Here is a 13,506-nt window from a genome sequence, read left to right on the forward strand (position 1 = left end):
CCCTGAGGGGGCAAGTGGCACCTCCCCTGAGAGGGCAATGACAGCTCCCTGAGGGGGCAAGTGGCACCTCCCCTGAGAGGGCAATGACAGCTCCCTGAGGGGGCAAGTGGCACCTCCCCTGAGAGGGAAATGACAGCTCCCCTGAGGGGGCAAGTGGCGGCTTCCCTGAGAGGGAAAGTGACAGTTCCCTCGGGATAAGTGACAGCTCCTCTGAGGGGGGAGTGGCACCTCCCATGGCAGGGAAATGGCAGCTTCCCTGAGCGGGTAAGTGACACCTCCCCTGAGGGGGTAAGTGACAGTTTCCCCCGGGTAAGTGGCAGCTCCCCTGAGGGGTCAAGTGGCGGCTCCCATGAGGGGAAGGTGACAGTTCCCCCGGGATAAGTGACAGCTTCTCTGAGGGGGAAGTGGCAGCTCCCCTGAGGGGGCAGGTGGCAGCTTGTTGTCACCTTCCCAGCCTACCTGAAAAGAACACGGTGGTTGCTACGAGCAGGGCGTACTCGGTCTCGGTGACTTTGAGTTCCCCCATGCTTCTGTAGAAGTAGAACAGGGCGGTGATGAACTCCTCCGTTAAGCCTTAAAGATGGGGAAAAAACCCCAAACAAACAAAATAAAATTTTAATAAAAATTTTTTTGAATAAAAACCAAACCAAAGTAATCATGATATTATTTCAGTGCAGAAACAGTTGCAAATCATCTTTGCCTGAAGTATGGGAGGTGATACCCCCCTGGATCCACCTGGATCGCTCTGTCCAGTGCTGGGCTCCCCAGGACAAGGGACATGGAGCTCCTGGAGCAGGTCCAGCAGAGAACGTGAAGGTGATGAGGGGGCTGGAGCAGCTCTCATTTATTTTCATGGTAAATTCTGGATTTGATGATCTTAGAGGTCTTTTCCGACCTAAATGATTCCGTGACTCTAAAAAAGGCTGAAGGGAGCTGGGGCTGTTCAGCCTCAAGATGAGGTGGCTGAGAGGGGACCTCATCCCTGCCTGTCAGTGTCTGCAGGGAGGGGGCAGAGGATGGACCAGGCTCTGCTCAGGGATGCCCAGCAATGGGATAAGAGGCAACAGGCAGAAACTGATGCCCAGGAAGTTCCACCTGAACATGGGGAAGGAACTCCATCACTGTGTGGGAACAGATTGTCCAGAGAGGTTGTGGAGTCTCCCTCACTGTGGATGTCCCAGAACTGTCTGGACACAACCCTGTGCTATGTGCTCTGGGATGACCCTGCTTGAGCAGGGAGGTGGGACCTGATGACCCATTGCTGTCCCCTCCAACCTGAGCCATCCTGTGATTCAGTGACTCTTTCAAGGGAAATAGTTAACAAACTTCAGGAAAACAGTGTTCATTTCTAAACCAGTAACAAAAGTTGTGTTAAGGTTGTTACTGTGGAGCTTTGGATTTATATAGAGCTCAAGGCTTTATCCTAGGATATGATCAAACATGAACACCACCTCTTCCTATGAGGATTTAATGCCTGTGTGTGTGTGATCAGAGCAGCTCAAGGAAGAGGGAGCCCAGGGGCCACAGGGACAGGGTTGCTCGGTGTGATTAAGAAGAGGGCCAGCAAAGCAAAAGATTCCCAGTATTTAGATTCCACTTCCATTACCTGTGGTAGTAGTGGAAGTTGGACTCTCTTCATTGTGAGACATTTCCATGGAATAAATGTTGTTTTTATCAAGGCTTTGAACGTGACAACATGTCCCATGATCAGAAAGTCTTGCATGACCTGGAACAAGACAGGTGACAGTCTCCAGCCAAGCTTAAACTGACTTTAAATATTTGTCTGTATCTGAAGATATATAGCTGAAAATGTGGGAATTTTTCCCAGATCCATGTAGGTATAAAAAAAAAGCTCATTTGCATCATTGTTGGTCAAAGTCTCTTGTGTTAAACTTGACACAATATATAATTAGTCATTAACATAGCTAATGTTACCCATCCACCCCACAATTTATGCAAACACTCAAAAATGTCGCTTTTTGTTTAGAACTAATGGGAGGAAACCAGAAATCTATTTATTTAGTTATTAAAAAAAAATAAATTGTGTGGCTCGAATAAAAAGCCTTTAGAAGGTATGTTGTCATTAATGATACTATTCTAAGTACCACTCTGCTTGGGTAGGTAATTATTTGAGATTAAATGAATTAAAATGGCAGAACCTCCTACTGGTGTGGGTAGGAAGCTTGTTAGTCAAACTTACTCTCACTTGTTGATGGTTGGCACTGGCTCATTCTCTGGTTGTATATTTGGGCTGACAGCAGGAACATTGCCTCAACTGTTGACCCTTTCAGCAGTGCAATCTGGTCCTCACTGGCTAAACTTTCAAATCCTGCAGAGAAAGGGACATGATCAGAATCGAGGAAGGCTGGGGCTGCCTTTTAGCCCCTAACACGAGGTGATAAAATGATTTTTTTTAATAATAAATGCCTTTAATGGAAAGGAGGAGGCTTAGTTAAGTGATGCATGTACCAAGAACTGTTGGGATCTTTCTTGCTTGTTTGCAGGTTAGACAATTAAAAAGAAAAAAAAAAAAAGGAGGGGCTAGTTTTAGTGTCCAGTTTTAGAAGATTCACTGGAAGATACAAGTGAAAATTTTGGGACTAAGCAAGACTTTAAAAAAATTTCTTCCTTATTTCTGGTATATATCACATGGCCTGATAAAATTGCTACATTGCTTAGTGTATATTCCCCTTATTCACTGATATATTATTATCTTTTTTAAATTTGTGTTCATCCCTTGACGAGCTCATTATCTGCACTTATAATTCAAGAGCAAAGGACCTTCAGAAATTTCTTCTTGATCCTGATCAAAGCAGGATATGGAACACCAAGAGCTCACCCATTCCTTCAGCTCTTTCTCACAGTGGTGCTAAATTGCATCAAATACCTGCTTCAGACATGGTGATTCACTTTTCTCAGGAAGTTTTACAACGAAAAAATTATCACCCTCCCTGTCAAGTGTCATTTTGCCAACTTTACACTGAAATGCCGTGGATTTAATTGCATGTTCCCTTGTGCCTTATTGAGGGAAAATATGAATAGGAGCACCTGGTCAGTCCCTTCTGCGCTGCCTTTTCCTTTGAAGGAACATCTGCTTTTTATTTTGGTGACCATGATATATTGCAAAACTCAGCTGGATTTCAGAGAATCTGTAATTCACTCAAGATGGTGCTTCCAGAAAATGTCTCTACTCCATGTGAGAAATGGAAAAGAAACCCAATCCTAGCAAAGTTTTGAAGGGAAAGCTTCTAAGTTTGTCCTCACGACAAGTAAACGCTAAGCCGGAAATAAAAAATAACCAGTTGAAAGCGTTTTTTTCTTAAAGCCTGTATTTTTTCTGGGACTCATTCCACCAGCATGGTTTCTGTAATATTTCCCAAAGGAAGGAACTTACCTGGAAGTCTCTTTGTGAAATCCACCAGCACTTGGACGTGGACGACGGCCGTCTCGGAGAGCCGGAGAAAACTCTCCTCAGCACTTGCAGTTTCTTGCAGCTGCAGGAAAGAGGGTTTGGACATGGGATGTAACCAAGGCACAGTGCTGGGGACAGCAATAACTTACCAGTGCAGGCTGAGTGTGCTGGATACCTACAAACTTCTTGGCTTCCTCGAGGGGAATCGTGTATTTTTGGTGTGCTGCTACAATGTGGTCGAGAAGCTGGTGTTCCCCTGGAGTAAGTTCCATCTTCTCTGGGGTCTGTTAAAAAAATAAACGGATCAGGTGACAATGACTTGGGGTAAAAATAAATGATAAAAGGAGGTATTTTAAATAGAAGAATATCCCACTTTTCCGGATCTTGTTGTAGATGATACATGCTTACTATTCAGTCCCTCATCTTCCAGCTTTATGTTGCAAAGGAAACTGCTCTTCTGCTTGAAATTCTTCCTCAGTCGCTTTGACTTGCACTGGACTTCAGTCAGCAAACCTGCAAGGCATGGAAGTGGGCATCAATATGTGTATTTTGAATTAATTACAATTTGAAATCATCTTTTTTATTAGAGGTGACTCGAGTCTTGCAGCACAGGAGCCGTCACCTGTAAGGAACTACGCACTAGAGGATATGGTGATGTGTGGTTTGTCAGGTGAGTTCATGTTCAGTACCCACCAAAGGCCTCAGGGTTTCCAGTCTCCTCCTTTCTCGTGGCTCTGTGACATACAGGCATCAGAATTTTTCATCAAAGACCATCATGCTGGTTTTATTTAATTTTTTTCCCCAAACACTAAAGCACCTTTGATCTGCTCACTGCTGTCCTGACAGGGCTCAGGATATTTAACTTCTCAGTACTTTCTTTTTTTTTTTCTTGTAATGTCTTTGAACAATAGTCCTCTTAGCTTAGGGAGATGCTTCCCAAGCATTGCTTGTTTCTGCACATGAAGATGCTGTTGCCGTGGGATTTAGGTGCTGAAAAAATCTCTGGAGCAGTTAATTAGGGGTGAGATAAGAAAGGGTTTATTTGCCAAGGCAGAAGATGTTACAAGACGCGCCCCTGTGCCCAAGAGGTTACATTTTATAACATCATCCATCCAATCCCAGATGTATCCACCCTGTGGCCTTTCCTCTGGACCACCCCCTTAAAATGGGTCTGGGGTGCATTTCGGGACCACCTACTTCATCATCTTCATCATCATCAGAGCACAAAGGGTACATAGTTACCTAATTCTTGACTTCATTCTGTGGTTTAGGCCCAGATATGCTGTTCTGTCAACTGTCTAGGCCTTGCCTTGACAAAAGACTAAACATTTCTATTGGATTTGGGGCTATGAGTGATATAGGGAGGATAGAATGGGGTAAGAGGGTTAAGGAATGTGTAAACAAGGGTGCTACAGGGAAAGGGAAAGGGACAAGGGACAAAGAAGGGAAGGGTTTCTGCTTTTAAAACCTACTTCCACTACTTATAAAACTTACAAGTCTTACAAATATTAGAAAAATAAAAAAACCATTAGGGGCTTAAGGCATCATGCTACAGGTGCTACAGACTCCAAAGACCATTTTCCTACAGCCAAATGAAGCTTAGACTGATATCATTTAGCCCTAACGAGAAGGGATTTAACTTTGGAAGAGGCTTTATCCGGGTTGATTAGTGGCGTAGGCAGCGTGGAAGGAGCACTTACATTCTGCCAGCATTCCCACAGCTTTGCACTTCTTCAGGCGACACTCCTGGCACTTCCTCCTCATGTACATGTCCATCTCGCAGTGCCCTCCGCTCTTGCACCGATACACCGCGTTCTTGGTGATGCTGCGTCGGAAGAACCCTGTGGAGGGTATCACAGGAAGGTGGTTGATAGAAAGAGGGCACGAGAAAGATGCCGTAGCTCTGGTCCCACGGTAAGGGAAAACTATTGGAAGGTCACTGTATCTGTGGAACTGCAGACGTGACAGAAGAATGGAATAAAGCGGATGGGAAAGCAGAGCAAATAGCAAACAAGTAACTATAAGAGTATGAAACAAAACAGCATTCACACAGCATTTGCGCAAATATATTTTAGGTAATCAGAAGCCAATGATGAGCTTAGCTTTTGTAATATGTATGAGGCTAATTATTAAGCTTTTATAAGCACAAAGCACGCAGCAATAAAGTTGGATAAGTTATGATCAATTCTGTGGTCGTGTGTTTTTATCCCGTCGTCTACAACAAATGGTGACCCCGACCATTCTACAACAGAACCCTGCACACAAGGCTCAGGTCATGGCTGCAGCAACCTAAGGAGCTTTAGCTCACAGTAACTTAAGGAATTAAAAGTGTCTTTCAGGTTTGGTTGGTTGGGGATTTTAAACGGAAACGTCACCTTGATTTTAAATTTGCTTTTTAACAGCACAGTTATGTGTGGTTCTTTCTGACTGATATTAAATGCTGACTGATATTAAATGCTGTTTTCCATACATGGAGTCATAGAATCACAGAATATCCTGAGTTGAAAGGAACACACAAAGATCAAGTCCAGCTCCTGTTCCTGCACCCCAAAAATCTCACCCTGTGCATGAGAGCATCGTCCAAACACTCCTTGATCTGTGGCAGCCTTGGGGCCCTGGGGAGCCTGTTCAGTGCCTGACCACCCTCTGGGGGAAGAACCTTTTCCTGAGATCCAGCCTAAACCTCCCTGACACAGCTCCAGCTCTTCCCTCAGGTCCTGTCACTGCTCACAGAGAGCAGGGATTGGAGCTGCCCCTCTGCCTCCCCTCCAATATAACAAGTTAAATATAATTAATAAGTCATTACTACTTGCTTTTATTTAATTTTAGTAATAAGTAATAACACTCAAGAAAATCTATAATAAATGGTCATGAGAAAATCAGTACTTGCTTAAACAGAGACTGTTCTATTGAGTCATCTGTGCAAAAATGAGATGCTTGAGGTGCTCATATTAAATACAGACTGTGAAAGCATTTCTTCAAAAAATGCTGTAAAAATGTGAGTCCAGGAGTAAGTGTGTTAGATAAGGGGCTCCTTAGATAAATTAAAACCCTCTGTAGGAACAGCTTAAAACCCTCTGTAGGAACAGCTTAAAACCCAAGGAAACCTGTTTGCACAAATCCCAGGTGTGGAACGCTGGGGGGCCAGTCCTGGGTCAGTCAGCTCCTCACCTTTGCAGCCCTCGCAGGTCAGGGCGTTGTAGTGGTACCCAGAGGCCTTGTCCCCACACACCACGCACAGCTCCTCCTGCCCCTTCAGCCTCCCCGGGTGGGGCAGCCTCGGCCTCTTTAACCCCTGGTACCCCCCGTCATCCCCGGGGGGAGCCGCGAAGGGGGGTTTGCTCAGCTCGCAGCTGCTGCCCACGCAGGGCCCGTCGCTGTAGGGAGGGTCCAGCCCCCCGTAGGTGCCGAATGGGGACAGAGGGGGCTGGGACTGCAGCGCCGGGGCAGGAACTGGCACTGCTGAGTACTGGCAGTAAGGGGCACTCTGGAAATCCGGGTCTGGCAGCTGGTAGTTGATGTGCTCCGGTAGAACATCTGAAAACGGGGGAAATCAAAAGTGAGATAAAAGCCTGGAGAATATCTCAACATCAGCTAGTCCAAAGTTTAAAAAACTTTCATAGATTTAATATCACAAATATTATTTATATCACAAACATTTTCAGACGGGCAGACTGACACACTGTTTTTAAACATGCTACCTGTAATGTTCTTAAGTAAAATCTTAAGTGTGGTAAAAATGGCTCACTAATGGTTTGGACAATGTCATGTGGATGCCACTGGATTATTGTTGGCACATAACTGAATATCACTTGCCAACTGATGATACAGCTGCTTTTAGGTCTTACACTTGAGGGTTGTTTGTTGTCCACATTACAGTCAAACATCTTCCCTAACTGAATTTTTTAATAAGTGAAATTTTAGTTATCAATACATATCTCAGGCATCATTTTGAAAATGTTACACAAGAGTCTGAGAAGGATGGTCTAGAAATTATAGAGTGGTAAAAAATACTGTGACAGGAGTCTTAAAGTTGAAGTCAATAGAATAAAAAGCAGATCTTGTTTTATTTAGTATTTCCCCACATATAAGTCTTTATAGACTTATAGACTTTATAGATTTCATTTTAGTAAAATGTAGGTACAGAATTGTAAAGAGAGTTTCTTCCTGCCCTTCTGTCTGTTGAGTTTTAATTTTATCCAGCCCCCCTTAAATACACACAACTGTACCAAAGCAAGCCTGTGCAACATGAATCATTTTTTCATTCTTCCTTTGGGATTGTTCAAATCTCTGAAAAACCAAATTGGAAACCATTTTCAAGGCAATTCAGAATTCTTTTTAATGGGCATCAGGTCCCGCCTTTACTCTTCCAGAATCCAATTAGTTATTGCAATTATAGTTACATAACATATAGAATATGCATTATCTATTTATAATTATCTGGAGTAGTGTAATAAAAGCTGTGTCTGCTCCATGCAAGTCAAAGGGAGGCAGCACCAGGAATGTTTATGTGGAATGATCAGTCAGAATAATCACAATATTTCAATACTTTCAGTATAGGCTTGGCACTCAAATGTGTAGCTTCTAAGAGCTTTAAAGACAAACTAAAACAGAGAAAAAAATGGGAATTGCCACAGATGTTCATTTTGCTGTATTTTCAGGATATAAAGGTGTTGCTTTCCTCACCATAGTACTGGATGGGCTCGGGGAGACAATACCCATCAGGGACGGTGACAAACGTGTTGGCCATGCCCTGCTCCCAGCTGCACTGCTTCATTCACCCTGCTGGGGGGTTGGCTTTTCAATGGCAACCTGGAGAAATGGGAAAGCAGGAGAAACATCCCCTGAGAAAGAATTGCTGGGTAGGTTCAAACACGGAGCTAAACCCAGAAAACTGCACAATACAGGAGAGTTTGCAGATCATAAGAAAATCAGAGGTGCAAAGTCTGTAACACCCTCAGTGAGGCTACAAAATGACTGTCCTCACAGTACAGATTCAGGATAGAGTCCATTCCTAAATTTCCAAGTTATAGTAGAACTGTTTTGCTGTGAATTTTACACAAAACCATGGTGGGGGAATCAGATTAATCCCTGGTAAATTCTCTGGTTCAGGAAGATTAAAAGGAGTTTCACTGGGTAGAAAAAACTTGCTTTGGGCATGAGCTGGGGCATTTGCAGTAGTGTGGATGTGGTGGGTGTCCTGTCTGTGCACAAAGATGGGCTTTTAGTGAATTTGTTTCTTTCACTCTTTATGCAGATCTGAAGCAAGTAAATATAGGAAAATATCATGGAAAGGCCAGCATGGAATCTCTCTTCTCCCCATGTAAGTAGTTGTTTATGCAGTAAAAGTCAGCTTTGCCTTGCTTAAGCACTGCCTGATTTATATTTAAGAGCCTGTATTCCTTTAAGAGTGCAAAGCATCCTGTGAAAACAAAATAAATTAATATCCTATAGGATTTATTTGCTTGAGAGAGCTTCCCACTGTCCCTTCAACACTAAAGGAGCTTGGGCTCCTGGCTGGATGCATTGACATTCACAATAACAAAGTGTGCTGAGAGCTCACAGTGACACACTGAGAACAGCTGCTGGGCTTTGACTTCAAAACTTACCTTATTTTTCAGTAATTTGAATTACAAATTCAAATTGAGAAAGAAGTTGTGAAAAATGGTGCTCTAAAAATTCTTACAAGAGTTTTAGAAAAAAAATTTAATGTCCCTATGGACACTAGCAGGAGCTGGGTTTGGGTTTACATTCACAGAGCAAACCTCTGGTATTGCTGAGCAATTGAGAGGTAATGGAGCAGCCATTAGAGAAGTAAGTAGGAAATATTTTCCTTGCCCCCTTGTCCCTCTGCATGTGGAATGTGGCCACTGGTTAAACAAATGTTGAGTCTGTGCCCGTTGAGTAAGGGCTGTGTGAGACAATTTACCCATGAACCACTCACAGGCTTTGCCTGAGCAGACAGAAAAGGACAGAAAAGATGAAAAAGGCATGGAAGTATTTGGAAAATAGAGCAAAGCAAAAGCCTGCTCTGCAACAGCATTCTCTGTCTGTGCCTCTTGCAGAATGTACAGCAATTTGGGTTTAAAGGTCTTCCTGGAAAGACTCCCATGGTGGGGTTTGGGTAATACCTGTACCTTGCTGTGACTGAGAAAATGAGTGTATCATTCCAGGGAACCTGAAGTCCTGCCTGGAAAGACACAGATCCCTTCCCCCAAGCTGGACACATCTCTGGGGCTGAACACTTTCGCTTTGTGTTGTCAGCAGAAGGTGAAAGGATGCGGTGAGGCTGGAATGTTGGGGTTTTTTGTTATCTCTGCTAGTAAATATTTGTTTCAGAGCAGAATGACTCACTGAATCGTGAGGTCCTTATCAGTTAGATCAATTTGGCCTGGGCAAAGTCCACATTTTTTCCCAAAAATGCATATTTGCCAAAGCAATGCGTTTCTGAATTCCTGTAGTTTCTTTAAATAAAATAGAAAAGGAATAGAAGCTAAAATAAAATCACACTGATCCAGTGGGATAAAAGCAGTGTATTGGGAGTATGAAGTACATATTGCCAAATGTAAAGTGGTCACTTGATTAAACGTTCTAAATCTTGGAAGCAAATTTTCCTTAAATGGGAAATTTTCCTCAAAATTTTCCTCAAATCAGGTATTGTATGAGAAAGGATTTAGCCCTTCTTAACAGATTTTTATGGCTAATAACAGTGATTGGTTGCAACCATAAAATTCCCAGCTCAGAATGAGACTTTGTAAACTGAAATTAAGAGAATGTTCTAATTAATTGATTATTAATTAAATTAAAATCCAGTGCTTATTTGGGAATGCTTTAGTGTCTTGAAATGAGACTTATGCATGAAAATGAAGTGTTTAATTTTCTGACACTTGCCAATTTAGGGTTGACAAGCCTGTTCTCCTGATATAACAAAGCACTGGGCTTTTTAACAAAATAAAACTAGAAAGAACAGAGTAAGATATATAAGGAAGGAACTTCATTTCCCAGGACAGGAAAGTTTTGATTATTTATAAGAGTGACTGTGATCGTTGTGTGCTCCAACCTTTGCCTCACCCCTGGTGTGTGAGTGAGGCAGCAGCAGGGAAGCCTCCTCCAAACTGAGATCCATTCTGTGCTGCTCTTCCCAGAGCTCAGTAGCCATCCCAAATCCCTCACACCTCCTGGGAGTGAGCCAGGACCTAAGGGACACTTCCTGAGCCCACACAGATGCTCATTAACCCTTTGCCAGGCTGGCAAGGGAATTCTGCCTGTGCCCAACGCATGTGGAGTCCCTGGCAGAACGTAACAGACATGCCCAGGGGTAATTTTCAAAACACAATAACTTGGATAAAGCTGAAACAAGGTTGGAGTAACAGGTTTGGGTGTTTGGGGCAGTTACAGTCGTGCCATTCCCAAACCAAAATGTTTTGTCCCCATTTTTCCCTTTTCCGTGTATTCACAATATAACCAGATGTTTGTGTGTGAGTGCTTTAAAAGGAAGCAGAAATTTAAGTATATTCCCAGAAATGGCACATAAAGGTCTTTAGCCTAAAAAGTGGAAATAACTGAAAACAAAAGAAGATGAATTTTTTAATCCCTTGTTTCGTAGAACCCCAACACAGATAGGATGGGACTCCTCAGTCACACAGACTGGCCTGAAAGAAAATGTCATCTGTGTAAAGGCACACACTGTTCTTTGATTTTCCCTCTTCTGCTGGGAATTTTCATGTGTGAAATCCTGCCCAGGTGGACAATGGTGTTTTTTCAGAAGAACAGGTGACCTACACTTGGGGTTGTTTAAGCACGTTTGAAAATGTTGCGCTTTTACGGGCTTAGTTTTGCCAGTGATCAAAAATGTTCAATATAACCCAGAATGTGTGTCAATTCAAGGGGTTGGTTACCCATTTTATATAAAAATTAAACCAGGTTCAGTTCTTAGTCCCAGCTGAAAAACTTGTCAATTTATAAAAGATGGAAACCACGAAGGAAAAAAAAGCCATTGATTGATAAAAGCGAAGCAGAACCATAAATAGAATGTACATGTTCAGACCAGAATCTGTACTGTACATCTATTTACTGCTATTTATGGTGAAAGATGTGGTTTTCATCATTTTTATTGCTGTAAAATCCCATATCATAAAGTAACATATCATCAACTTCTCAAATTTATTTAAGATGCAAAACATCCCTCATGTAGCAGAGGCACAGGGAGCCCTTGCAGGGCTCTGCACTGACAGTACTTCAGCTGCTTTCGTAAATATTTTGACAATGGAGTCATGGAGAAATTTCTTGTTTACCAGGAATTTTAGGAGCTCAAGCTGAAGGTCTTCACCAACTATTTGAACACACCTTGGGGCACATTAATGGTCACGTAGAGGAACTCGAGAGCACGTTTCAGGCTCGGTCTTAATCCCTGTACTTTGCTTGCTGCTGGAAGCAAAGCTTATTTTTTCTATTATTTGTGAAAATTTAAACCAAAAACTGAAAAAAAATGTTAATTCAGTACCATAAGTGGCAACTATGTGTGATGCCAGATGATATATTCTACTTCACTCAAGCAATTTAGTAATCACTTGATTAATTAAAGGATGATTTCGCAGGGGAAGCTGTAGGATCACTTGCTTGTTCCTATGTGCAGATTATTAAGGTTTTATCTGTTCCTCCCAGTTTTAATGTGCCAAGAAGCTCCCCAAAGCTACCCTTTGAAGAAATCCCACTTTTCTTCTCCTTAAATGTGTTCCCTCCTGGTCATACAACAATCATAATAAGAATTGTCTTATCTCACTAATGGATTGTGTTGCAATTAGTTTGAAAGCTCCCTTTGGAATTGTTACCCTCATGAATAATTATTGCAAAGGTATAATTTTTATACATTGTAAAATAAGAGGTTGTTTGAAACTCACGGATTTCCAGGTACTTTTGGGAAGGGAAACAAATAATTTAAAAGTCATTTTTCTTCCCTCTCTATGTCAAATGAAGAACTGTTGGAACAAACCCTCGGCAGTAGGATACCAAATTTAAAAGCTCATATTTTCTGTTTTCATTTAGTCAGATGTTTAAAAAGAAAGAAAAAAAAAAAGGGGGGAAAAGAAGGAAAAAAGCCCAGTGCCCAAAATCTTTTCACATGGCAAATTGACGTGTGGCTGGAGCAACAATTCATAATCCCAGGGCATGCAGAGGAGGAAATTAAATACTCACTGCAATTCCAGGGAGCTTCTCTCTTCCAGAGAGTCCGTCGGGCTGCAGCGCTGATCCCAGCTCTGATCCCAGCCCTGATCCCAGCTCTGATCCAGCTGGAGCAATCCAGGCCTTTCCCTATTTATCAGTTTGTGTGCACAGCCCAGGCTCCAGACACTCCGCAGAGCAATCCTACGGCTCCGAGACACGAACTTCCCACACAGCCTTGGCCGGGGTCGGAGCGAGGGCAGCTGTGAGCCCACATAAATCAAATAATAACTGGGTCATCAGGGACAGAGGCCATGGGGACCCTCACGTCACTGCTTCCCAGAGCACTCCCTGCCCCACCACCAAATATTCTGCTTTCTTGCTAGAATTTCAAATTCTCCCTTTTTGGTGGCTTCTCACCGACGCGTCGGAGCGGGGATGGAAAATGTTCACTGCCCAGGCAGAGAAAGCACTGCAGTGGGATTATTTGGAGATTTCTGCATGACATGATAATTTCATCTGGGAACACTGGATTAGGGCAGGATTGCCAAACACCAAACTTGTCCTCCCTGTTCTGATCCTGACATCCCTGGCACGCACAAGGCTCGCCTGTACATTAATAATTTTGGTGAATTTAGGTTCGTGTTGCTGCTAATTTTGCAATTTTCCATTCTTAATCACCCAAGTATTTCCATTATTAATAATTTCTAATAACTTAATATTACTGCTTGATGTTTTCATCATTTCCTAGGTAGAAGATGTGACATTTTGGATAGGGAATCTCCTGCTGTTCCATGTGCTCCCTAACATCCTGCCCAGCAGGTTGCAAACCTCCTCACTCCCTTCCTTCTGTGTAAGAGCAATTCTCCATTTACCTCAGGAAAAACTGGTTCTGTCCTGTACTTCATGGAATTAGGTGGCAAAAGGATAAA

General features: G+C 42.8%; 1 protein-coding gene and 1 long non-coding RNA gene across 2 annotated transcripts in view; one reads left to right on the plus strand and one right to left on the minus strand.

Annotated features, from left to right (window-relative positions):
- The window catches only part of LOC113954921, a 4,622-nt gene extending 246 nt beyond the window's left edge, over nt 1–4,376 (plus strand). The window contains exons 2-3 of the long non-coding RNA XR_003530365.1: nt 673–855; nt 4,000–4,376. This is a non-coding gene — a long non-coding RNA (uncharacterized LOC113954921). The remainder of the gene's footprint in view (nt 1–672; nt 856–3,999) is intronic.
- LOC113954920 (bile acid receptor-like) overlaps nt 1–12,816 on the minus strand; it is a 13,209-nt gene extending 393 nt beyond the window's left edge. Inside the window, exons 1-10 of the mRNA XM_027659845.1 lie at nt 12,608–12,816; nt 8,099–8,224; nt 6,584–6,949; nt 5,113–5,253; nt 3,786–3,925; nt 3,592–3,696; nt 3,395–3,494; nt 2,201–2,329; nt 1,607–1,726; nt 460–573 (exon numbers count right to left, since the gene is read on the minus strand). Coding sequence (XP_027515646.1) covers nt 460–573; nt 1,607–1,726; nt 2,201–2,329; nt 3,395–3,494; nt 3,592–3,696; nt 3,786–3,925; nt 5,113–5,253; nt 6,584–6,949; nt 8,099–8,189 — 1,306 coding nt within the window. The 5' untranslated portion in view covers nt 8,190–8,224; nt 12,608–12,816. The remainder of the gene's footprint in view (nt 1–459; nt 574–1,606; nt 1,727–2,200; nt 2,330–3,394; nt 3,495–3,591; nt 3,697–3,785; nt 3,926–5,112; nt 5,254–6,583; nt 6,950–8,098; nt 8,225–12,607) is intronic.
- Between the last annotated feature and the right edge of the window lie 690 nt (nt 12,817–13,506).

Source organism: Corapipo altera, unplaced genomic scaffold (assembly GCF_003945725.1).
Source record: "Corapipo altera isolate COAL_440 unplaced genomic scaffold, ASM394572v1 77b, whole genome shotgun sequence".
In the NCBI taxonomy this organism is placed as follows: domain Eukaryota; kingdom Metazoa; phylum Chordata; class Aves; order Passeriformes; family Pipridae; genus Corapipo; species Corapipo altera.